Consider the following 27,975-nt stretch of genomic DNA (forward strand, 5'->3'; position numbering starts at 1 on the left):
TTCATAAAGAATGTCCTTTCTGCCCCAATACTTCGTGTTTAGGGTCCGATTTGCGCGACGGGTGTACAAGCTGGGGTCGTACTAAACCAAATAAGGTAAAGCCTACGACCGAAGGACCCATAACAATAAAACATTCCTCTACTTGTATAGGGGTTCATTTCAGGGAATATTTGCTAAGAGTGTCGCTTTGTTTCCAATACTTGTTAAGGGTAGGGTTTCACACGCCAATACTTGTTAAGGGGTGCATTTTCAGAATATGGAAATTACGTGTTTAGGGTGCTTTTCGAGACCCCATGGTCGCGCATGGTATCCACTCGTGAATGGAAGTGCCCCCCGGGCTGAGTTTGCTACTTATAACAATTTATTTGCATTTGTTTAAATAATTGATTACTATTTTCAGGGTCCGTTGATCATTACATTCTGCTTTTCCTTGAGTTTTGCTAATTTTGATCCACTGGAGGTAGTCATCAGGATTACCCACCTCTTGATTAAAGGAATAAACTTTTCAGCAGTAATCACGTGTGTGGTTTAGCTGCTGTTTACTCAGTTGTTTTGTGTCCGGACGATCAATTTTTGAAAGTCATTTGGAAATTTTACAAGCGCAGTTTCATCAATTTTTAGTAAAAAATGTTAGGAAATATTATACAGAACGAAACACAAGATGATTACAACTATTGAATCCCGTGTAATCTGAAGACAAAAAAGAAGGCTTCAAAAATACGAAGTGTCCGGGCACCCGACCCCCCATCCTACTTTTTTTTTTGGGGGGGGGCAATTATTTGCAAAAAGGAGTTTTCTTTTTCTATTTCGGGATGTCCCCATTTTTCTAACTATTTCTATCAATTTATTTTTTTTCATTTATTTAGATAATAATTAATAACTTTAGTAATTTTCTTTTTTTTCTGCATATGACCATGATGCTATGCAGGGGTAAGGGGAATACAAGAAGAGAGACAAATGAAAATGAAGAGACGAGTATAACGTAATGAGGCAATTTATTAAAATTCTGCACATATTATGACATCATCATACTCTCTCACACACAACAGTATGATAAGGGTTTTTTTTAGTCACTTTATACAGAAGAAGCAAACAGCAAGTACAATGCCACTGCGACTTCTCTACTGAAGCATAAAATCCTTTCATCACAACAAATTATTCAACTTCTTGCTGGAAGCAGCTCTTTAAATATATTCATATCACAATTCAAATATTACAACTCTCTCATATATATTCACTCAGTATTCTCATTTGGCATTAGACATGCTCCCTGTAACAAGACAGGAAAATGTATGTCAGTTTGTATATGGTATCTTAAACAGAGCAAAGGAAAATGGAAAGAAGTGAATAAAATAATTCAACCACCTATTGCAACAGATGAACTGAGGCTGTTAATGAACAAGGTGCCCACAATAGAAATTGTTATGTACGTTATATTTCAATGAAATAATGCAATACTGAAATTTTATTTAAAAACTTCTGAAATTCTTATCATAACTGAAGGAGTGCAAGACAAAAACTAAAGGTATGTACATCTAGCAAGAATTCTCAAATGGAAAATATTTTGACTAGGACCCTTCACCATTATAATGTATAGTACAGAAAACTTAGAACTTGAGACAAAAATAAGCTATTTCAGAACAGAAAGAAGTGTTTGGGAAATGTATAAATCAAAATATACAGAAAGTTCAACATTTCAAACCAAGATATAGTGACCACTGAAAAAAAAGAAAATAAGATGCAAACCATTAAAAGGTGTTCAGTATACTATAAAGTGCATCACTGTTTGAACACCATCACAGAACTACACAGCAATCACATATTGGGAATGAGTAGTGTTTAGACCCTTGACAAACATAAAGCATTCAGGGCCCCATTATATCAAACCTTAGCAATTGATTGTGTGGTTGATTCCTATGATTGATTGCATTGATTATTGTACATGATCAATTATAAAAGTCAGCCCACGATCAATTGCTGAAATTCATGTTACGGGCCGGGACTCTGTTTTGCCTATGGGTTTCACTAAACATTCCTTCAGTGGTACCAAACACAATGAATAATTGATTGTTATATAGTTTATGAAGGGCCTTGACACATATTACAGTCTAACCATATGGTATGAAAAACGACTATGCACATTAATTGGACTTTTAAAACTCATTCTTCAGCCGGTCTACAGATATTGAGAGATTTCAAATCTAATTCAGGCCATCTAAAACTATCTGATGAAAATTGTTTAACAAGGTATCATTACACAGCATTATATGACAGGCCTTTTTCATAGGATACAAAATCTATTTTATATGGAACTAAAAGATCTCCATGAGATAAGTATATTTTTTTATACTTTGGAGTGGAAACAGAGAAAGACAAATACAAACTATAGTATAAGTCAGAAAGACAAAATAATTTTGGGCAACATAATATCTGCTGAGTGCCAGAAACAAATTTATTTCAAATGTATGACTATTAAATCAATTGATCTTTTCCCTCTCTGCATTATAATTAATTCACTTTGAAGTAGTAAGATGAAAATATTATCATAAAATCATTCATCATTACATCACTATTCAGATGGGTGCTGCAAAGGATTAAAGCCCACTCTATCCTTTGAGCATTACTGCAGTTTTTGGACAAACATCCAATGTCCACACTAGAATTCTGTCCAGTGAATTACTGTCATACATAAAAATCAATAACGTATGCATTCAACATACTTTATCAATGGATATATTTAATATTTTACCACTTACATCAAGAAAAATTGAGTGGCAACACTATGTTAACCTGACGAAAATCATATCATATCATTATCACTATTCTTGAATTACAAGGATGGCTTTTAAAATATGCAACAAAATTTTGAACAACCAGGATACACAAAAAATTCCATAAACATTTGGTAACTGTATATTCACCAATATTTCATTTTAAAAAAAAGTGAACCTAATAATTAGATCTCAGATACATGCCATATTTAATCTTTATTACATCTGGGTATGACCCTCTCTGAAAATATAAATTTTAATATTCAATTTCCTTACATTTATTCTGTCAAATACCATATTAATAGTGCATATATACATGCTGTGCAATTTAACTTTACATCATCAAACTTTGAACCATGCATATAAAGATAAAAGCCGAAAAGTTATAATTCTCATATGAAAGCAATCACCACTGCAAATCTAAATAATGCACTATAATTTGTGTATAATTACATCAAACACTACTTCATTCTCTGGCAAGGGGATAGGAAGAAAAATATTACAAGGTAGAAATATCTTTAACTATGTAACAAGGACTCACATTAAACAAGTTTTATATTATACTCATTGGTAAATGCAAGAATGAGTGGGAATATGAAAAAGGACAATACAACACAAGAAAAGATGAAGAAATTCGGTGATCAGCAAGTCAACATTACAACAACAAAAGAACAAAGACTGTCACAAAGAATTAAGAACACTTTAAGGCCTGGAGCCCGTAGCAGAAAGAGTTGCGTTTAAACGCAAGACAAAAAAAATCGATCGCAAGTCCTAAACGCGCGCCGTTGATAGGTTGAATATCAAGTTGCGCATGATTTTTTAGAGTTGTGATCGATTGCAACTCTTTTTGCAACGGGCCCCTGGTCACACCGCCCGAGCGTTGTTGGAGTGGAGCGGTAGGGAGAGAGGGTCGAATTTCGCTCACAAAATTTGGGGGAAAAAATCGAAAACAAAATAAAAACAATCGAAATTGAAAATGGTGAACGGTAGCGAGCGGTGATGATTTTCCTCTCCGCTCCACGACCGCTCCAACAACGTTCGGGCGGTGTGACCAGGCCTTTAACTTGTGCACCAGTGCCAACGATCAAAGAGAATCACACGCAATCTCATGGATGGTTATGACAGAATTGCCTTTCTCATTAGCGTGATCTGACCAATGATGTGATGTGTTGTTTCTCTCACGCAAATGGTAAATTAAAATTAATACATTTTTTTGCATAACAGTCCACTGGTTGTGAGCTAATACACATGAAAGGGGGGGGGGTATTCAAGATTTAGGTGAGAATAAGAACCCAAATTAAAGTTCCAGTTACATGCAGTATATCAGACTTCACCACATTGGTCAGATCATGCGCAGAGGACACACTCTACTGTGTAATCATCAATGAGGTAATACAAAGACGTGTTACAAATCATAGGTCAAGTGTTAAGTAACACTTTTTAACTCTTTGAGAAACACCCTCCAGGGCCCTGTCTTACAAAGAGTTGCGACTTATCTGATCAATCACAACTATGGACGGCCAGCAACGTCAACATCTATTATGCATGCTTGTTCAAATTATTTTCTAACTATGATGTATATTCATGCGTTCATTGCTCTCTTAAAAATTCAGTCTGCTTCTCTGGGCTTACAAAGGATATCGTGCAATTTCCAAAAGAAAAATTTATGACACTGATGGATTTTTATAGAGTCATGATTGATCGGATCAATCGTAACTCTTTGTAAGGCGGGGTCCTGGAATCATAAGTATATAGACCTAAATTTAGCTGTGAACTATTTTAATACATGGGAGATGATGGACCCTAATTTGTTGGCTGTATTTGCTGTGTTTTAAACTATTTTGGTGCATAAATAATTTCTTTCAAATCTTGGAAAAAGGCTTACCTAGTAACAACCTGATATTATATCATCATTTACTTACATAATCATACAACCGTGATAGTGAGAAAAAAGAAATTGGTTTTCAGAAATAGAAACTTGTCTGCTTTGCAGAATACAACAAAAGCTCAATCTGTTTCATGTCTTGTTAATGAATTAGAAATAGGGTATGTGATCAGTTTAATCAGGTACACAAATATAGATATAATACGCTATATGGGTCACTAATTTCAGTGCATTGGATCTTAAGTTGTCAATATTTTCATTTCTTTTGGAATGTTTCACCATACTAGGCATATAAAGATGGCTCCTGTATATACTAGAATCTTTACCAAAATTGCACCAGGAATAAAAACTGTAAAGAATTTTTTTACGAGATACAGAGTTTAAGCATCGTTAGCATAGTGTTTTAGATAAATATCATCATAAATGATAGTAGTAGAAAGAGAATGGGCACAGCTAGCTCAATTTAAGTTTCAGTAGCATACATATACATGGGTTCCAATATGAATGTGTTCAGTTGTTTTCATAGGCTAGTGAACTGGCAAGATTCACCTCCCCAGAAAGAAATCAATTACAAAAATGGTATTCAGATACTAATGTACAAGTATTAAGTAGTAAAAAAATCCTTCAACAACTATAATCATTAGCTGAAGACACTGTTATTCTAGCTACAAGTCACATTAATTTGATTAGATGAAATGTATTTGGCAAATGCGTAAGTGAAAGAAGAAGGCTTGAAAGTGAACAATTCTATCAGTGAAATGGCTCAGTTGGTGCAGTAGTGCTCTTGTAATCCATCCAGCGACATTAAAGTAACTTTCAAAATCATCCTGTTCAAATGGACCTGGCAATAGATAACCCCATGCCCTTTGTAGCATCCAACTGTTGAATATTGTAGGGCCTGAATATAAAATGCCCAATTTAATTCAATACATAACACTCTACTAAAAAAAAAAAATCATTCACCTACATGTAAATGTGTACATGGCAATTTAACTGTCAATTCAACATATATCTCAACTCAAAATACACTCTCTATTAAATAGATAGATCTATCATAAATACCTTCATATTGTTACTTTTAATATAACACAATCGCTGTCTCAAATACTGCATACAATACTATCTTTTTCAACAGTGAATTTAGTAAATATATTTCTCTGTAATAATGAATTATGTCTACATATCATTCCCATGTCTAGTTTATTGTGCGACTAAATTCATAACAAATCAGTTATGAATCTAAAAATTTAGAGATTTATAGCTAACTATGATGATTTTGAAAGTTTGATTTCATTGTTAAATTCACAGGAATTCAAAAATGAAATTAAAATTTCAAAATCATGGTTCTGTATGAAGTCACACACATAACCCACTTCTTTTGACCTATGACCTTAACCTGTATATTGGAGACAGCAAATAATATTTCCAAATGATAGCTGACTAAACATGTTAATGTTCTATAACATTTGAATTACTAAATCTCTAAATAAATTAGATTCATAACTAATTAAATTCAAGATTTGTCATAATTTTGGTCACACACATGACCAAGAATGCCCCAAAAGATTTCTTTACAATATCTATCCTTGCTGCATATAAACTGTTTTAAGGCACTTTCAATTTCAAACTTTAAAATGCGTATTTTCGTCTGTGAAATGCAATGCATCATTAGAAACAAGTATGTTGATACAACAAATGTTAAGTAAAAGTACAAATACATGTAAATGAAGACTGAAACAATCTGGATTAAAAAAAAAAGAAGAACCCCTATGTAATATCTCCTTGTATTCGAATGTAATTTTCTCACTTCTCATATACCTCAATAGGCCTATATATTATACCAGAGATATTTACACATATTTCTATCTATAGGTACATTCCAAAAATAGCTCTTTGTTTTTATAACACATTCACACTGCAAAAGGCATATTTATTCAAACATTAATAGATTTCAATCTCTAAACGTACAATTTAAGACCAATTAAATTATCTCCAAAATCTCATTGACACATTTATTCTGATAAAATTAAACAAATTGCCTTTATTTCATGACAATTTTTTCAAATGATGGAAAACAATAAACTTCTGTTGTCAGCTACAGAAATCATGCCATTTGATTGACTGAAGGCATAACCATTTGTTGAATTCTAGCATTTGTATTTAGTAACAAGTTTCATGAAACCAGGCCTGAATTGACAGGAAAGGCACTAAATCATAAACTAGCTTTTAATCTTGCATAAAACAAGCAGGTGCCAGTAACACAAAGCCTAGCGATTGATCATACGATTGATTTGTATGATTTATTGTACACAATGATCAATGTGATCAATTGTTAGTAATCTACCCTACGATCAATCCCAAACTTTGTGTCAAGTGGCCCGGATTTCACACAACATAAATTGTGCAGCAGATAAACTGAACATTGTGCTTTCACATGAAAGACAAAATTACAAATCACCAACTTATACAAACAACAAATACAAAAATAACTTCCATTTTAAATTCTTGTTTTCAAGACTTCTCAGCACTTAACTCTGGATGAAAAAAATATGGAGATAAATTCAAATATAAATGTGGCATTATCAAAGATCAAACTTGCTTTAACAGCAACTCCCTGTCCATAATAATTACACATCCTATTTCCATGAAAATTATTTTTTGTTGAAATTCTTACATAAAGTATGGAATTCCAACATGCACCACTTTTTTTATCTTGTATTTCTCGTTTCTTTGTCTAGTGCGGTCTTTACAGCATTGTTATTCTCTCCAGAAATAATAAAGTCTGATGCTATCGACCTCATATGAAAAATACTCTTCGAATCACTATACTCACTTTACAATGAAGTGAGGTGACACCTTGTTAGCGATTGTCAAGAATCAAGATGATAAATAATATCAAGTAAACCATTACAGAAAACTAATATTTGATAATCTATAAGGGAAGCTCAAGTCACTACAAATTAGTCTATCAATCCACAAAACAAGTACAAAAGAAAAGTTATACATAGAAGGCATGTCAGATGCTAGTATTTCCATTGCACATGGGTAAGGTACTTATAAGTACTTTAGCTGAACAATTCAACACAGAACTAAGTAGGTTTTCTTCACCATTTTACCGGCTATTTAATCCAATATCAAGTTAAGTCACTCGGTAAAATGCGTGTCATCTGATGCGATGATAAACCTGTTAAGTATTACAGGATCGGCAGGGTATTTCTTTAAGTTTGTATTCCTTACGCTTTCTTGCCTCTGGTTTCACAAACTGCTGCGCCAGCCTCTTGATGACTATGCATGAGCCTTTGGACTTGGTGCTGAATCGATGAGGGGTTTTCCCTTGAGCTCAAGTACAGGACACCTGATACAAAACTTGCTTCATTCTTAAAGCAGGTAGTTAATTCATCAAAGAACAAGGTAACAACCCGGCAGCTAACTTCATTCACTGTGATACACTGCAATTTTACTTACAATGTATAATCCGGCATATCAAAAATATCCAACATCTCCATAAAGGAATCCCTCCACATTGCAAAGTTAGAATGCAGGGATATGGTACAATTGTTTGAATTCTACAATGAAGTAATGGCATCTTCTAGACCTTAAGGGCACTTGTTTCAGCATGTTCACTATTGCTGCAGCAGTCGTTTTTAACTCAGGCACCATCTCAAAGATTTTAAAGACAAGGCAATGTCTTCGTCAAGTTGGAGATAACAGAGATACGAACCAAACGTCTCTTGTGACCAACTATGGTAAGGCTGATTTTTGGTATTCCTAACATAAGCAACTTCTCAAGAACAGAATAACTGAGGCAGGAGGAACAGCAGTAAAAGGAAAGGTGATAGTGGTTGAGTTCTGCACCCATCATCATTTCTTGTGAGCCCCCTTGTCTGCTCTTCGCTGCCTGTGAGCCATAGTCTTTCTCAGGTTATGTTTGTGTTCCTCAGTCCTTCTTGACTTGGTGCCCACCTTGTTGAGGCTGTCTGTGCTGCCGTGGCTGCTGTGTCCCGATTGGCTCGATAGAGGGCGCCCTGCGATGATGGATGGCGCTTTGGACGAGCGGGGAGTCGAAACACCAGAGTGGCACGACAGCTCTGAATCCGAGAGAAGGCTCTGGCTTCCAATCGAATGAATGCTTTCCCTCGAGCTGTAAGGGAAAAGGAAAATGAGATATTTCAGAGCTATATCAATATTGTTTTACTCTGAACAAATCAGAATAATTATTCTTCGAATAATCATGATTTCTATCATAAATGTAGATGAATGAACATTAATAAAATTAGAGACAGTTTCATCTTTGAACAAAAATAGTATAACAATATGTGACAAATACTATTCCTGCAAAATTCTAATTCAATGACAAAAACTCAGGTGTTGTCCAAAATCATTTCTGACTGAGAACTGATTTTGGACAAAGTCAACTCAAGTTGCAGGTCCTATCGACATTATCATTTAACGACTTTACATCCAATTTCATTTATGGTAAACTAAATTTGCAGAATATAGACCAATAGATACAAATCATTCACAACAGAGGCAATTAGTTTATCAGGGGTAAAAATTACACAGGAGATAAGGGTAAACTTACAGAAGCCATTAAATACCCCCTGAAACTTTGCATAGGGTCCAATATACAATTAAAATCAATGTAGCAAATTTTGGCAGGTGAGCCTTGGAAAAGAGAGAAAAACGCCCATTGTATACCCAGCAGCATGTCACATAAACCCCTTGATGACTTACACATTAAGGTATTTTCCTCCCTCTGGTAATAACTTGAGAGCCCTGTAGAGCTCCACTGTGGAAGGGGTCTGGACTCTCTTCTGAGATCCCGATGGGGTGTGGTGTGGGGGTGAGGGGGATTGGTTAAGGGGCTGTTGGCTGGTAGGGTTCAGGCTGGGGCCTGTAAGAGGATAGTATGGTGTTAGTGATTAGAATACATGCATGTATGAATCACTATGAAATATTTCACTGTTCTACTTGCTATTACAAATGGAGTTCCTCAGGGACCAATCCTTGGTCCATTACTTTAAAAAATCATATGAACAGTATATATAAATTGTTAATACAAAATGGATAAAAAAAAACTTTCTATAAGCATATCAAGTTCTAATAGATATATTTATCAATAAATAATGAAGTATTGTTTGCATCTACTATTATTTCATTTGGAATGGTCGCTGATCAAAGTGCATGAATTTTCACATTGTCAGTCAAGATGCAATATTTGCATATGAGGTTTTTTATTACTGAGAACCAGCTAATCAGTAGTTAATATTAATCATTCATATAACCTTTGATATGATATATGATGTTTCGGTTGTGGGGAAGTGTATTATATATCAGTATCTAACTATGGCTCATGATGCTTGCATAGTTTCAGGTACAGGGAAGTGTACTGTATATGATATTGGTAATATTAATCTACAGATTACCTAACTACTCAAACATCCTACAGATACAGCATTTGGTTAAACTATGTAATCCGAGAAAAAATAACTCACTTGTTGCTTTGTTGATTGACCTTGGGGGTCGAAGCAGAGGTGCATGATGGGAAGACAATGGCGTCAGCATCAGTTGCTCCTGGAGGAATGCACTCCTCTCTTCTTCAAACTTCTTCCTCTGGTGATATGAAAAATATAATAATAAAAGAATTGTGGCAACATATTTCAAAATAATATCAATTCCAGATATATCCTCAATGATATTCATAGGCAGGATATCTTGACTTGAATTCACCACAATTTGCACTGTAGTAAGTGGCTAGCCAGTAAGGTTCATACAAAAATTACAAGGAGGCTGGGAGTGAAATGCTCAAAACACACCCTAAAAATCCTCATTCACTGCAATTAAAAGTTTATCTAATGTTGCAGATTGAGGCACTAAGTTGTGAAAAGCAGCACCCAAGAATAAAAAAGAAATATTTCTTTGCCTGATTTAAAGTCATCTGAAGCTAATAATAATCAAATTCTCCAAAGTTACATGTATTATTACATTTTTTTTTGTATCACTGACCACTTGATTATTCTATCTATGAGAATGGAAACAGGAAATGTGAATGGAAAATATTAAAGAGATAGTAGTTCACAAGTCAAATAAAATATGCATTCAGAATTTATAATGTAAGTGTATCATAAAGGTATGTTACTGATATGCTTTATTCTCCCCTTTCTTTCATGGGGGGGGGGTTGATATCAAACTATACAGAAATAAAATCATACAGCATAGAATATTGCATTAAATGTCAGTAATTTACTCCAAAGAATAATGCATGAAATTATATGCATTATGGAAGAGAAGACTATGTCATTCAATTTAAATGGAAAACAACAACAGCAGCAGCAGCAACAACAAAACCCTGAGCATGCATGCAGATGAAAATTAAAATATTCTTGTTAGTGGCAGTGCAATAAAGAAAAGGATTTAAGAACTGATTAATCAATTAATGCAATTGAAGAAGAGCGACAGCTAGTTCCTTTGAAATTCTGTTGGAAGAAGGATTAAATGGTAAGCTCGATTTGGCCTTCTAAGGAAATGGCAGGTGCAACAATGAATGAATCAAGTGGAGATGTGATTTAGAGGCAGGTGGCAGTAAGAAAGATAGAAGTAACACAATAAGGAAATAAAGAATGAGAGCTTTTTAAAACCATTATGGACCCAATCCGCAAAGGTGGTTTTTAAAACCATCGGTTGGACCCATGGTATAAATCACACTTATTTTTCCTGTATATTAAAAAATGTCCAATGCTGATGCGCGTTTTTGTCACAGTGCGCCAAATTGACGCCTGTTGCCGTGGTTATCCACACTATTTTATTCATGGGTCCCGTGTTTTTAATTAATGAGTCCACTCTTCAAACAGTGGACTCAAAAATAAAATACCGTACTTAACCATGGCAACAGGCGTCAATTTGGTGCCCTAAGGCAAAAGCGTGCATTAGCATTGGACATTTTTTAATATACGTGGTAAATAAGTGTAATTTAAACAGGAAATCTGCATAAGCGCCGTGGAAGCGCCATGGTGTAGCGGTTCTAACTCTCGCCTTGTAATCAGAGGGTCGTATGTTCGAATCCCACCATGGCCTAGCGTCCTTTGGCAAGGCGTCAATCCATACTTTGCCACTCTCACCCAGGTGCTTATGGGGTACCGGTAGGAAACAACCGTCATTGTGGTTGGTTTAGCAAGTGTGCACAAACAGGCTGCTATGAATCCAGTGACCCAGTAATAATAATTGTGAAGTGCTTTGAGCAGTCGTAGATTGATAGAGCGCTATATAAATGCCAATAATTATTATTATTATAAACCATTTGTTCAACCGATGGTTTTAAAAACCACCTTTGAGAATTTAGGGCCTATGTGACTGGAATGATGACAAGAAAATGCCTCTCGTAGAAAAGACAGTTAATAATTAAATATTTATAAGTAGATATATTATTGGTGTCATACATATACTGTCAGTCATCATCATCATAAAAAAAATTGGGTCACTATAATTTCCATACACTAATGAAATGACCAACTTCAACCCTGGGTTTAACACTATACCCTACCCTTAACCTAACATAAAACCCTATTGCAACCCTAACCCTACATCTTGGACGGAATTAAGCACAGAAACATTGTCGAAGGAGCAAATGTTTTGTCACCATGAGAGCAGCCGGAGCAATATACAATATAAGGTTTTACACAGAATGGAGGGGGGGGGGAGATAATCATAAAGTAACGACCACAAGACAGACAACTAAAATAATGACAATTAAAAGAAATAGAGAGAATGCGTTGTCATGTAAAAGAAATTGTTTTAATGGATCAAAGAGAAGAAAAGAAGGAGATTCATGTAGGGTGATTACAAATGGAGAAAGAGAAATGGACAGGTATCAAGATAGAGGCAATAAGATGAATTAATGAATGTCTATACACGGATGCTTTCAACCCTGAAAGTGAAAGATTTTGTTAAGATACTACAACGCATTTCTTTACCCAGGATTAGCCCTCAAATTTGCAGTTATGCTACATAGCTTCAAACATCCTCTTCATCTCACAAGATTTAGTCTAACTGGACCTTGTCTTACAAAGAGTTACGACTGATTTGAACAATCGTAACTCTATGGAAATCGATCAGTGTCATAATTTTTTCCTACAAAAAATGTGCACAATGTCCTTTGTATGCAAAGAGAAGCGCAGTGAATTAAAAAAAAAACAATAAATGCATGAATATGCATCATAGCTAGAAAATATTTTGAACAAACATACATAATAGATGTTGACGTTGCTGGCCCCCATAGTTCTGATTAACCGGATCAATCGCAACTCTTTGTAAGATGGGGCCGATTTATATACTTACTAATGACAGATCAAATGGTCTTGTGATTTAAGAAGGCAAAAAAAAGGGAACAAGATGGGGCATTTTAGACCACATGATAACAAGACAAAGTAACTAGCTACATGCATAGTTTCAGATGAAATGAAGATTGCATTTAATGGCATTTAGACATAATTGATTACAAGGTGAATGGGTTTAGCCAAGCCATGATGGTAGGTGATCTTGAAATAAAATAAAATGCCATTAGACATAAGTGGCTACATAAGCTCTAAGTGCTAGAAAATTAGAGAGAGAATGAAACTTTACAAAGAGATTGAAAAAATGATGATATTGTAGTGTAATAGAGTAGTAGTCCATCGTTACCTCCTCGCCTAATCGAATCGCAGCATCGGTAAAATTTCTCTGCTCCTTTTCAAAGTTGTGTTTCATGCCATACAACCTATTTTGTTCGGTGGCTAGATTTTCCTTCTCATCTAGCAACGTAGATTCCCTGATGAACCCCAGAAAGTCTCCATCCATACCGGTTTCTTGTACGGCCTGGCGGGGTGAAATGGCATGCAATGTCTATCACTACAAGAACTAGGCACAAACACAACTGAATCAATCAATGAAAAACAGAATACTGCTCAACAATGATAAAAGAATATAATGCAACTTCAAAATAAAAACAATTCATGCTGAACAACAGATTTAAATCAATAAACATTCAAATGTAAACAAATAATGCACATCACTACAATGAAAGTGCTTATTGCAAACTAAAGATGTGCCAAGATAATATCTCACTACCAAGAATAGGTATTTGAAAAACATATTTTCAATGATTTGATCAAAATGTAGAAAAAAAAGTAGAAGTTATATTAACAATGCAAATATGATATAATAGTTAATCCCATATCCAATATAATCCCATTTATTTTGTGATATAAATTCTATCTTGTTCATTTAATTTAACTGGGCCCCTTGGCAGAACAATTGTGCTGTAATGGCTCAGCTGAGCAGTTCAATATGAACTGTGATCTTTAAATATTTCAAAATATCAGAACACAAACTGCAAGTGTTGAAAAAAATAAAACAAATAATCCACAGCTAACAATTTGAATTGACACACAGATTTCAAAAATACCTGTAAGACCTGCTCCTGTTGTACAATGATATCGTGATAGGCCTCCAGCTTTCTCCTCAGGTTCTCTATCTCCGCATCCTTAGGACCGGAGCTGCCTCCACCTCCTCCTCCTCCACCCTTCCCTTCATCTCCAGTGCTCCCTGTACCATCCTTACTGCTCCCTCCTCCCCCACCCTCCTGGTTCTCCCTGTTCTCCTTCTCAATCTGCTGGATGTGATCCCTGAGCTTCTGCCACTTCTGGCGGAGACTCGTCTCGATGCCCTCTCGGACCATCTCAAACGGCATCTGGAAGTGACCCGTCGATAGCTCACTGATGGACGAGTCGATGGATCTCGTGTCACCGTACTCGCTGTCGGAGATGTACCCTTGTCTCTAGAGAATGGAAAGAAAAGTTGTTGTATCATTTTTAACGGCAAAAGTATATAATCATCTCACTTTACTGTTTTGATTTTACTCAGTTGTGTTATACAAAAGAAGAATCATAAGAGAAACTATTTTCATTTACTTTTCAATTCATAACTTCAGAGATTAATTGCAGAAGAGAAATTACCAGTTTGATGACAGAAATAACAAGTAAAGAACTGTTATACTATTCAAGTAGAAAGAAAGTTCTAGATTTCTCAAGTAGGTCTGGTCACAGCACTACTTTGAGGTGTTTGTTCACATTTCTTCATCCACAGACGGGCATCATTCAGTTACAGGAAATTGATTGTTTATGTTTAACAGCAGCATATTTTATATGTAATTAATTCCAGCAGTGCCTGTAGTACCAATAGGTATAGGGAAATGTTTCAACATATCCAGGCTTCATTTGATCCTCTCCACTACTATCTATTCCAAGTTTGGTTTAAAATATAAATGGCAAAAAGAAGCTGCTGTAAACTGCTTATCTAAAAAATAGAGCCAAAGGAGTAAATAAGAGAGTCAAAGGGGCCTAAGCTTTCGATCCTAGCAGAATCTTCTTCGGAGGCAAAATGACAAACATATAAGGTGGAACAACCATAATATAGACCACATACATTTAACAGCAACACTGGAACAAGGAGACAAAAGGGGCATTAGTGAGAAGAGAAGACCAATCAGGTTAATGAAGGGGGTGAAAGAAAAGGAGTAGGCAGACACAAAGGGAAGTTATAACAAATGTCTCATTTGTCTATGTTCAATCTTATTTATGTTACCGGTATGTTGATATATTTTTATTCTTGATGTTCTTTGTAAGGGAGCACCTTGCTTGACAAGCATAAGCTTTTAGGGAGTCTTCTGTTTGTCTGTTTTTTTTATCTGTCAACATTTTATATTGTAACATCTGAAATGAATAAATGAGTGAAATTGAATTGAACAGTAGTGGAAATGACGAATCCGAGCTGAAACTTATCTGAGGCCATGATGTGGATTCCCTTTAGATTGGCCTAATGTTCCTCTCTTATTTGGCCTTGCAGATTCAATGTTATGCCCTTTTAAAAAAAATCTATGTGCTGTAATATAGAAATGTGCCCTAAAGAATAGTGGTTTGCCCTAAAACTGCTGAACTTTAAAGCCTGGATGTGGAAGATTAAAATGTACTTGGCTTGGAATTTGTCTGTCCTGATACATGAAGCTATCACTGACACAAATATACATGTTTTGTGAGATGTAAAGACAGAATTTAAACAATTCAAATACGTTCAAGAAAATTAAACTTTGTCTCATTCATGGAATTCAGCACTGAATATCAAGAATTTCATATTCAACTTTCAAGACATTTCTACACCTCCCTTTAAAAGACACAAGTCTGGGTTTACACTCCGACCACCCCCAGCCACACTCCTGGAAATATTTTGACAAAGACGGCTGACTAACGATCTTTTCAAGAGTATTTTAGAGCTCACTACGGGATTACCAAGCAGACATATTAATGCTGCCATCTTCATCATATCCTTTCTCTATCAAACTCATGCCCTCCTCCTGTCAAACCAGGGGCCTGTTTCATAAAACTTGTTACAATAACCAGTTTGCAGTAACAGTTAAAAGCTACTGAAATCCATCAATTTGATTGGCTTGTTATAGAAATATGGTATTACATTTAGTTATTATAACACGTAAGACAGGGGGCCACATGTCATACATGTATAATTGTTTTTTGTCAGACAGATATGATTGTTTAATAAACAGCTGTACATAACTCCCCCTCCATGTACCTTCTTTTTTTATCATATACCCCTATCAATGGCCATGATTAAAAGATTTAAAACTGACAAGTTATTTTATTATGTCATCATCAAAAGTAATAAATGCTCAATAATCCTTAATGTTAATACATGATCAAAATTTCACAATATTCACCAAAAGAGGGGAATTATACACACAAAACAAGACAAGATTAATATTTACAAATGAATGGAACGTTCTGCATATAGTTTGAAATAGACGTACAGTTATTAAATGACACAAATAATTATATCTCTTATGTTACTTGGCACTGACTTCATGATTTCAAAATTTCCAGCAGTTTTGACTATAACAGCAGCTGTGATAATCTAAACTTCTAGGAAGATCAGTAATGTTAAATGAGAGAACAAGCAAATGATGAATCCAAAGAATAATCATTCCAACCCTGAATATAATCTTAACTTGGTCATTTCTTGCCTCCCCTCATGCTGCCTACTTTTGGCAGAATATTTCTTTACATATTTCCACAACTACTTCCCTTCGACTTAATTTCTATTTCCTAGAGAGGATCAAAATATGAATAAATGACATCCTATGACCAATGCTAACTCCTACAAAAACTGGCAACTGTTGATCAAATCATAATGTAAAAAAGACAATTTTTTCAGTTTTTATTGATAAATTAATTAGGGCTGCCTACAAGAAGTTAATCTTTGACTATAAGCTTACAATACAAGTTATGGTCTCTAAGACTCTCCTGTTAAAAGAAAAACTTGCAGGGAAAGTTAATATGTATGTAGGAGCAGGATAATTCAAACATTGGGGAAAACTTTACCCATTCATGGACAAAAATAATATTTTTAAGTCCTGGAAAAAACTGTATTAATAATGGTAGGGGGAAAATATCATTTAAATGTAGACGGGTGTAAAAATGAACAATGTTGGAGAGAGAGGAAGAAAGAGAGGAGATAAAAAGAGGGTGGAAAGGGGGGGGAGAAAGATATAGACAGACAGAAGACAGAAAGGGGGAAGAAATACAGAGAATGAGAGACAAAGTGAGAAATAAGAATGGAGAAGAAAAATACAGAACAAAGATGGAGAGAGGTGATGAAAAAGAAAGATTGATATGAAGTAAGCCATGCGGAGGGATATGGGGGAGGGGTGAGAGAAAAGGGGTGACAGAAAGAGAGACAGAAAGATGGGAGAGTTGGAAACAGAGAAAGAGAGAGACAAACAGAGTGAAAGAAGAGGCAAATTGAGAGGGACAAAAATAGAGGGTCATTTGATTATCAAGGAACCAATATTTACAATATGACTCATGCAGCTAGGTAAAGCTCCTGAAGCATTTTGCGAAGGAAATTCATCAGGGGACCACGTCAAAAAGTAATATAATACCACTCAATCCTAAACCAAAGTAGGGATCTATTTTCTTTAGGATTCAGAGCTCCACAGTGCTAACTTATTACACTCCTGCAAGATATTTAGGCTTTCTACAATACCGTATACTGCTGTATTAGCTAAAGTATTTTTCACCAATCTCATGAAGGAGAACCCCCCCAAAAAAAAGGAAAAGAAATTTAAGAGAAAAGCAATGATGATAATTAAAATGATGTTATTTCACACACAGTTCTCATAAGAACACTTCTATTCTTTGAAATGCTGAAAATGGTGATGGCTCCAGCGATGTGATACTCTTTACAGACACTGATGCTATGACTAGGGACAGTGATTTTCCGCGATCGCGGAAAACGGACGGAATTCACAGAATCGGCTGTTTGAAACGGAAAGTGGCTTTTCAAACGGAAAACATGTTTTTTCTCAAAATGCACAAAAAAGCAACAGAAATTAATCCCAAATCCTCAACAAAATACGAATATCAACTGAAAAAACACGATCTCACTTTGCAACAACAATCATCGTAACTACACTCGAGCCTCTCCATCACTCGATCGTATCCAAATTAGTTTACACTTACGTCCGCATAGAAGGCAGAATCCGGCCGTGTGTTGCTGCCCTCTATGTTCGGTCATAATATAATGATCACGGTGATTCATCAAATCCAAAATGGCGGATATTCGGAAGTCGTCGACTGCTCAAAACGATGTCCGAAAAGTCCCCAAATCAGCGATAAAATCCCATTTAACAATAAAATAATGCTAATAATATGAAAGGTGAGAATATATTCATGTTGATTATGTTTCCCTTAATATTTTATGAGCTCGAATCTCTTCGATTAATATGGATTTTAAAGCGATGTTAGTACATTGGTAGATGCAAATTTTGAGCAGCGCTAGCATTTTGACATCGCTACTCGTTGCGTATTGGTTTTCTATGTAAACGGAATTGTCAATTTTTCTTGTACACAAAGTCTATGGGGAAACGGAATTTCCGTTTTCAGACATGCTGAAACGGAATTTGAGATTTTCTGAAACGGAAAAGGCAATTTTTAGAAACGGAAAATCACTGTCCCTATATGTCTGACATTCCTCTGGTAAGCATATGATTGCCAAGAGAAATGCCTTCCTCCAAGAAGTTAGTATAAAAGAAACTAACGAAACTATTGCAATCTTCACACAAGTTTATGTTTCATAAACACTGTTTTCAATAACAATGCAAAATTCCCAAGAAAATATGCTATGAGCTAACCATATACCATGATTTCAGTAGCTTTCAAGAAAATTATCATGATTTGTAAATGAAATCAGATAAGTAAAATAATATGATTTCAGCAACTTTATCAGTTATCAAAATTCGTTAATGAAATCTACAAAGTCAATAACTATGATTTCAATAGCTTTTAACAGTTATCATAATTTGTTATTCACATAACAAAGCAAATACTATGATTACCAGTAGCTTTTGTTTTGTTAATGAAGTCAAGTTTCATGACACAGGGCCCTGATAACTTTGTGAACAAGAGACAATGAGCAGAAAGTGTATATACTATAGGTCTGAGGGGTGTTTCACAAAGGTTAAGTATGACTAAAAATCACACTTGAATTCCCAGATACATGTCGTCTGCAACACATCACCACATTGGTCAGATTATGATCATGAGACATACTCTCCCATTTCAACAAGATTACGTATCATGTGTGCATTGGCAAAGGACTAGACCACAGACGCCATTAAAATGACAAACAGCAACTCATTAAAAATCCTGGCACTTCAACTAAATTTGTAAAACACCCACGGCCCCCAAAAAATTATTTTTATTCGGGGGGCTACTTTTCACAATCTACTGCCTAAATTTGTGACATAAGCTTCAACACTGCAGTGAATGGGGTTGTTTGTGGGGGTATTTTTTTTATTTTCAGGGCTCTTTTGAGCATTTGGGGGGTGTAATTGCCCCAAGCCCTGACTCCCCCCCTCCCGCCCCCACCCCCATTCTTTATACTAACATTGTTTGGGGTTCCTCCTCCTACTCCTCCTCCACCTTCTCCTGCCTGTCTGTTGAGTAGATTAACCAGTTCTTGTTGCATGTTGCTAAGAGATTCTCTCAAGACTTGATTCTCCATCATCACCTCCTTCTGTCTCTCCTCATAGTTAGTGATGATCACTCGGTACATGTCTTCCTCATGCCTACAAAAATATCAAGAAAGAATGAGAATGAGACAAATACTTCATTAGTTGGCAGTTAAAAAATTCATAAAGCAGTTATGTATTGTGTGTCTGTCTAGAGTATTATTTTTAAATCATTAATTGCCATTAGCAATAAAATACATGTCCACCTTCATGTATACTTTTTGAAACCATTTTCCTACTTTTCTATGTTTAGGTATAAACAAACTTATTTAGTTTGGAATCACAATGCAATACTACATAGAAAAGGGACAGTCCTGTTGTTTACATAGAGTATGCAGGGCATTTTCGGTAAAATCAGAAATCCTCCAAATCCTACTTGAAAAAGGAAGAGCACCACTTATTCTTTAAGAGAAGTAATAACATTTCTTTAGAATAAAAATATATATGTTTTAGATTGCATAATGTTTTTTTCAATCACTGCGTATGAATCTGTGTGAGATGGCTGTTCAAGTTTAAAACCAAATTTGGTAATCACTGTTATAATTATCATACAATGCACACTGCATTAACTGCATGGCAACCATTACCACAGTGAAACTAACTTAATTATCATTATGAAGCATTCATATGCGACCATCATCACTAATCTTTACAAATCAATCATCATCTATCTCTCTCATTGCCAAACTCTTGGCAAAGAACTAGACCACAGACGTCATTAAAACAACAAACACAGACTCCCCAAACATCACACAGATCACATGTGCCTTCTGTACAAACTAAATGTAATCAATAATCACTCGTAGATGTAGAGCAGCTTAAATGTTAAATCCATGTGCAGTGATAAAATGAACGAGACGGTACCCTCGCATTTGGCCTTTTAATGTTTATGCAGTCATCACACTGGCGGATCCAAGGGGGGGGGGGCATATCCGGCCTGTGCCCCCCTTTTGAGAGGCTTAATCAAAATTTGTAATGTAAATTTGCCATTCTTACATGAATGTGGCCCTCATCTCTGGAGGACTTTTTTTTTGCTTGTCAAACTCTTCTTTAGGCTTGTCAAATTTTCTGTGAATGAAACTACCTTAAATTTGGGGTGAAAACCATTCATGTTTTAAGCATGTCAAATTTTCCCGGGAAATGTGCCCCCCCCCCCCTTTTGGAAAATCCTGGATCCGCCCCTGAGACATCATGATATAACAGTTATCCCAGGCATCAACACAACAACCCTGCAAATGAATATGCCCTCAGTCACTCACATTTGAGTGGCCCATGTGGAATGTTAAGATGTTATGCAAGTATGTTTCATGTAATGTACTATAGTATGTTTCTGAAGTGCTTGCTTATCTATTTGCCATGTGTGTATTAAAAGCAAGGGATTGAAAGTGGTCAGCAGTGTCATTAACTTTGACTCGTTAAAGGTATCATTAACTATCCCAAGTTCCATCAACTAAGAAGTTTCAAAACATGTGAACTGTATTGATATAGGCCTAATAGGCTAATAAGAAGCTGATATTTTTTAAATTATTTAGGAAATCAGGATTAAGCATCAAGAAAATGCTTTTCCACTATATCTTGTATATTTCTCCTTTCTTGATAAGAGAATCATATTCATTCTCTTAAAACAGTGCTTTACTGAATACAAACATAACAAGGACACACACTTTTTGTAAGCAGCTCAAAATGTAAACTATTTTGAGGAGATAATTCAAAGACTTTACAATGTATATGACGGATGATTTATGTTGAATACTGAGAAATTGTCCCTGAATAGGAATGTCTTTAATATTACACTCCTTCCCAATACAAAGGGTGTTTTTTATGACGATTGGAGGTGTGCCTTGTTTGTAAACAAAATGCTTTGAGATGCTAGCACACCCCTCCTCTGTCTGCAAAGAATTGCATTTGTATTATTAATAGAAACATTCAAATGGGCAAAATGTTAACTCCATGTCAGGAATATACCCCACCGTTGTCAATTAAAAAATGGTGGGGGGTGTGTGTGTTTGCGTGTGTGGCGTGGGGGGGGCATTGCACTGCATTGGACAGTGCCTGGCCACTGAGAAACAAACAGTGATTGTATCTCCATTTAGCAATTTGTCTTTTATCTTTCAAATTCTGCTGGTTCTCTCAATTAATATTTGAGAAATGTTTCACAGAAAACTGCAAAATATCCACAACAATGTATGACAATAAAGTTTGTACACAATCTGACTTCATACCGAATACCAATGATTGTCAGCAATTGACAGGAAGTCAGTTCCGTCCTGTTTTATGGGTCATATCAGTTGTTTTACTCTGAATCTGGCATTGGATTTTGAGCAAGTCTTTCCTCAAACCAACCTTCATAAACATGGACATTATCTTTACAAGATCAAAAGCAAGAACTGAGTTGCATGTGCGATGGATTTCATATACAAATCAATCAAAACTCAAGATTATGTAGATATGAATGATAAAAACACCCAAAGTGAATGATTGGTAAATACCATCAAATTGTTTCATTATGGCAGTACAATATTATATCTGTTGGTTTTTTTTTGTCCATAATAGAATGTAACTTCTGACACACACATTTACTTACGCAGAATATAACAAATGAATGACTGCTGAATTTCAAATACATGTCCCCATCCTCACTCAGTCCTTTTCTTCCCCCTATATTTCCCACTCAGCTCTTCACAATTCCTCCTCATGTACCTGTACTCGGTCCTACAGATTTGTACTTTTTTCATTTTCTCCCACCTCCACTTCCTCTTTTCCACCTCCTCTTCCACCTTCTTCCCTAAACATCCCCTCCTTAAAGATAAATTCTAGTTCTGGTAACGATCTCAAAATGACTTTTTACAGAATCTAATATAATGACCATCCAAGTGTTTGTTTGTATGAATATAAAATATGTGCCAAAGGATTCTGGAAGAAATTGTGTAATTGCTGAGAAATAAGAAAAATAAGCGCAGATTCGGTCACTTCCATCGGGTCTTTATTCCAGCAATAATAATACACTGTCCCATGTGTGCCTATCTATGTTGGTGATCTTCGGTGTGAACATTTTCAGCGTAGATTTCACAAAGTTCAGTTTATGTAACTGTACCAGATCTAGGCCCTCGATGATATACTGACAATTAAGCCTTGTTTTACAGACTTTCTCATGAAATCAGTGTTTACTGCAACTACTGGAATTTCTCTTTAAACCCCTCCCTCGAACCATGGACCTACTTAATACTCTGACAGAGAATACTAATAAGCCAGGCTGACACTTGCACGACTTTTGGCCACGATTTTGTCGTGGAAAGTCGTGCCATTTTGGGGCACGAACTGGGAGGCTCCCGCACTGTTTACGACTTGTTCACGCATAGTTCACGAATAGTTCACAAATGCGCGCCCGTCAGTGTCCAGATTGACAAGAACTGGCATGAGGAGTTCACGCATACTTTGCGCATAGTTTACACATTTCCCGCTTTGGCACGACGAGTTTGGGCAATTTGGACGGTGTCGTGCTGAACTATTTGTGAACACAACGTGAGCTGTTCGTGAACTATTCGTGACAGTCGTGGCATGGCGTGCACTGGCACACATCGTCCCGCAGCGTCCCGACGAGTTCACGACAAGTTCACAAACAATTTGCGCATAATTCACGACCCGGTCGCTAAATTTTGTCGTGACCAAAATTTTGAACATTTCAAAATTCTCATCCCGACATGGCACGCAGTCACGACATGTTTACGCACACTTCATGCCAGTTTACGACTAGTTTGCGCACTGGCACGACGTGAGTCGTGCCAATGCGTGACACAGAATCATGCAAGTGTCAGGCTGGCAATAGTAGGTCCATGCTCAAACCAATTCTTTCTCAAAATAAGCTTTCAGGGAAATATTAAAGCTAACCTACATATCAAAGAGAGTTTTATCCCCATATCACACCACCTAAGTCTGTCTTCCTGACAGACTATCAGGTTTAAATGCACAGTTTCATCAAAATATCAAATATGAACCTATATAAAGCCACCTAGACGTCACATTAGCCAAAACACTATTTCCTCCAAGGAAATGTCAGCATACTAGCAATATAAAGCTAGTATTGCATATAGTGATATGCAATACCTACATAAACACAGTTTCAGTTTTCATTTTCAGTGCTAAAAGAAAAGTTCATTTAGGTAGTGAAATTTCAGTAATTCATGCCATATATCAATGTTGTCCTGAATAAAATATCACCTACACAAAATGAAATTCTGATCAAGAACCCCAAAGCAACCACTAATTATTGGTGAACTATCCTATTTTGTCTAGAGCTGTAAAAATCAAATAAAATTGGTCCAGTATTGTAAGGCTGCACTCAAAAACAGATCTCCTATAAATCAAATAATCATCCAAACAATTTTCATTTCCATTCTCCTTGTTTAAACCGAGTGGTCCAAAGAGATTTGAATTCAGTAAACTCATCTCTATTTTGAAAAAAGAATGACCAAATAGTTAATTGATTTTCAATTCTAGTTTTATGTTATACTACATAAAGTATTTCATAAATTTTGGAGTGAAGTTTACTCTGAGTGAAAGGTCAAAAGTCATTGAACTTTTGTCACGTACACTCTGTCCACAGACCATGTACATCCTCTGACCAGGGATGGACCATGAACATATTGTGGTTTATAATGGTCAATCTTCTCAAAATTTTGATGCCACGAACAAATTTCAGAGCTTAATTTCTAAGATTTCTGTATTTTTCAAGAGCTTTCTTATACCCTTTTCATAAACCCAATTATGCGGCTAATAGCAGCATAATTTGGTCGTAAAATCGGAGGAAGACCAGATTTATCCACATTATTTTGATGCTGCAATTATCCGCATAATAGCAGCATTGGGACCAGAACCAGATGTTGACATTATGAACGCATTTCAAAAGTAATGCGGATAATTGCCATGGTGCGGTCACAAGGTCACCCTTTTCCAACGCAACTGCATCGGAGGGGATGTACGCGGTTGCCATGACGATTATCCGCCTTTTTCAGGACGTGCGCTCGTAAAAATAGTGCTGATTATTTTCGGAGTTTGTGAACGCAATTTTTATTGAATTATCCGCATTACTCTTAGGCGGCTAATTGGAGGATGGGTTTATGAAAGGGGTAGTATGTGCAAAATCAAGTATACTCTGGTAAACATGCACCGACATAGATACACTGCGTTTCAGGTAATCCCATGTCAGTTTATAGAACATAAAATATGATGAAAGTTCTCCAAAATGAATGGATCAATGTTAATTATACCAATTACGAACAGGGTGGGGTCCAGGGGCACAAAAAAGTGTCAGTTGAAAAGAAAAACAATGAGACTATTGGCTGTAATGGATCTAATCTGGTCGATGTGGACTGGAAGCAAACTTGAGTGATTTCCTGATTCTACTACAAGAAGGAACTTGTTGGAATGAAGTCATCAGTCTGGCTACTTTGTTACAGGCTATCCAGCTATGTTCACATGGAAATCAATGAAACCAATTTCGAACTCGAAGTTGGTGATGATGAAACCATAAACTTATCACGTGAGTTAAAATGAAATCTGACACACTCTTACAAAGTTCAGAAATTTTACTGCAAGAACTTTGAATGCAGATCACAATTTACGTGAAACATGAAAATGAAGTAACACATCGTACACATTTATTTCAAACATAATAAATATTTATTTTTTCCTCAAATGTAAAACAGAGTTTCACTTCGACTTGACCGTGTGGATTTCTGTATTCAATTCATTTATAATTTCATGTAAAAATAAGAAATATTGGGTGTGTGTCTTCATTGTCTCTTATTTTCCACATCACTGTGTTGTGCTTATTTGTTTTGTAAAATTAAGTGAAATTTTAAATGCCATAAACCTAAAATTTTTTATGAAATGTTCAGATAATATGTACATTGTATATGTTTTTTTCCCTTTTCATTTCAATCAAGTGAATGTTGGGTAGACTCAACTTTTTTATAACCTGTCATCTGAACCTTACTTTACAGTTTGTAAATCCTGTCTCTGAATTGTTATGTACTGGAACAAGCCTGGCAAGGAATTGATAATAAACTTTTAACTAGTTTCAATTATAACAGGAGACGGTCTTCTGGTTATGAAATCTAAGATACTGTCGATTATGTTTTCATATTGGAACAACCAATAAGAAGTTCCAGGTTTGCACAGCAAAGGTGATTGTTTAGGGTACGCAAATGATCAACAGGGATATATACATGTATATATATATATATATTTCCAGGGGCTACTTTTCACAATCTATATACTGTAGGCCAAATCTGCAGCAACATTAGGTGGTTTCAAACCGCCTCGATCACAAGAATCCCCGTTAAATTACGAGAACTTTTTAAGGCTAAAAAATACCCGTTAATTATTCCTGCATTCACACCGCCCCGAAACACATCCTTTGGGATAAGTTCCCGAAGTTACGAGCATGCGCAGTGTGGTCTGATAAGCAGGCAAGGCGGGAGATTCAAAATCACTAGCCCAGCAGCCACCCACGCCGCCGCGCCCAACGACACGTTGGGATAAAAGTTCCCGTAATTTGCTTTCACATCGCCAAAATACCTGCGACCTTGGAAAAATCCCCACGAAAGTTCTCGTAATTTCGCCAAGTACCTACTATTTAGCGGGTATTTTCTTTCGGGGAAATTACGCGTAGTTTGCTTTCACATTACCAAAATACCTGGTATTTTCTGATCGGGGTAAATTTCCCGATCAGAGAATACCTGGAACTGGCGAACTTCGAGGCGGTCTGAAACCGCCTATTGGGGAAACTTTAACATTGTAGTGAATAGAGCGTTGTGTCTAAGTGGATTAGTCTCCGGACTTTGAAACAGAGGGTCGTGGGTTCAAATCCCAGCCATGGTGTAGTTTCCTTCAGCAAGAAATTGATCCACATAAGGTGGTTTCAAACCGCCTCAATCACAAGAATCCCCGTTAAATTACGAGAACTTTTTAAGGCTAAAAAATACCCGTTAATTTTTCCTGCATTCACACCGCCCCGAAACACATCCTTCGGGATAAGTTCCCGAAGTTACGAGCATGCGCAGTATGGTCTGATAAGCAGGCAAGGCGCGAGATTCAAAATCACTAGCCCAGCAGCCACCCACGCCGCCGCGCCCAACGACTCGCTGGGCTAAAAGTTCCCGTAATTTGCTTTCACATCGCCAAAATACCTACGACCTTGGAAAAATCCCCACGAAAGTTCTCGTAATTTCGCCAAGTACCTACTATTTAGCGGGTATTTTCTTTCGGGGAAATTACGCGTAGTTTGCTTTCACATTACCAAAATACCTGGTATTTTCTGATCGGGGTAAATTTCCTGATCAGAGAATACCTGGAACTGGCGAACTTCGAGGCGGTCTGAAACCACCTACTGTGCTGCACTCAACCCAGGTGAGGTAAATGGGTACCTGGCAGGAATTTACTCCTTGAAATGCCGAGCGCTGGAAAGGCTGCTTGAGCTACAGCCGGGGTAATAATATCCAAGTCCTTTGGAAGCGCATAAGGTGGTTTCAGACCGCCTCGAAGTTCGCCAGTTCCAGGTATTCTCTGATCGGGAAATTTACCCCGATCAGAAAATACCAGGTATTTTGGTAATGTGAAAGCAAACTACGCGTAATCTCCCCGAAAGAAAATACCCGCTAAATAGTAGGTACTTGGCGAAATTACGAGAACTTTCGTGGGGATTTTTCCAAGGTCGCAGGTATTTTGGCGATGTGAAAGCAAATTACGGGAACTTTTATCCCAGCGTGTCGTTGGGCGCGGCGGCGTGGGTGGCTGCTGGGCTAGAGATTTTGAATCTCCCGCCTTGCCTGCTTATCAGACCACACTGCGCATGCTCGTAACTTCGGGAACTTATCCCGAAGGATGTGTTTCGGGGCGGTGTGAATGCAGGAATAATTAACGGGTACTTTTTAGCCTTAAAAAGTTCTCGTAATTTAACGGGGATTCTTGTGATCGAGGCGGTTTGAAACCGCCTATAGAGACGTTATTCATTGTGTTATGCGCTATACAAGAACTGATCATTATTATGGGGATTTTCAAGGGGTCCCTTTTTATTTTCAAGGGATCTTTTGAGCATTTCAGGGGTCAAATCGCTATGAGCCCCCCCCCCCCCCTCCCCCATGTCATGCTTTTTCCCTTTATGACTGTCTTAAGAGTCATGACTGTATTGAATCAATGCCTGTATG

The 27,975-nt window shown here is 36.5% G+C and overlaps 1 protein-coding gene across 1 annotated transcript in view; it reads right to left on the bottom strand.

The window, feature by feature from the left end:
• Nucleotides 1-6,564: 6,564 nt before the first annotated feature.
• LOC121423773 (afadin- and alpha-actinin-binding protein A-like) overlaps nucleotides 6,565-27,975 on the bottom strand; it is a 64,964-nt gene continuing 43,553 nt past the window's right edge. Inside the window, exons 8-13 of the mRNA XM_041619260.1 lie at nucleotides 19,645-19,825; nucleotides 14,096-14,467; nucleotides 13,333-13,506; nucleotides 10,152-10,269; nucleotides 9,391-9,550; nucleotides 6,565-8,797 (exon numbers count right to left, since the gene is read on the bottom strand). Of these exons, the coding sequence (XP_041475194.1) occupies nucleotides 8,518-8,797; nucleotides 9,391-9,550; nucleotides 10,152-10,269; nucleotides 13,333-13,506; nucleotides 14,096-14,467; nucleotides 19,645-19,825 (1,285 nt within the window). The 3' untranslated portion in view covers nucleotides 6,565-8,517. The remainder of the gene's footprint in view (nucleotides 8,798-9,390; nucleotides 9,551-10,151; nucleotides 10,270-13,332; nucleotides 13,507-14,095; nucleotides 14,468-19,644; nucleotides 19,826-27,975) is intronic.

Source organism: Lytechinus variegatus, chromosome 11, assembly GCF_018143015.1.
Source record: "Lytechinus variegatus isolate NC3 chromosome 11, Lvar_3.0, whole genome shotgun sequence".
NCBI lineage: Eukaryota > Metazoa > Echinodermata > Echinoidea > Temnopleuroida > Toxopneustidae > Lytechinus > Lytechinus variegatus.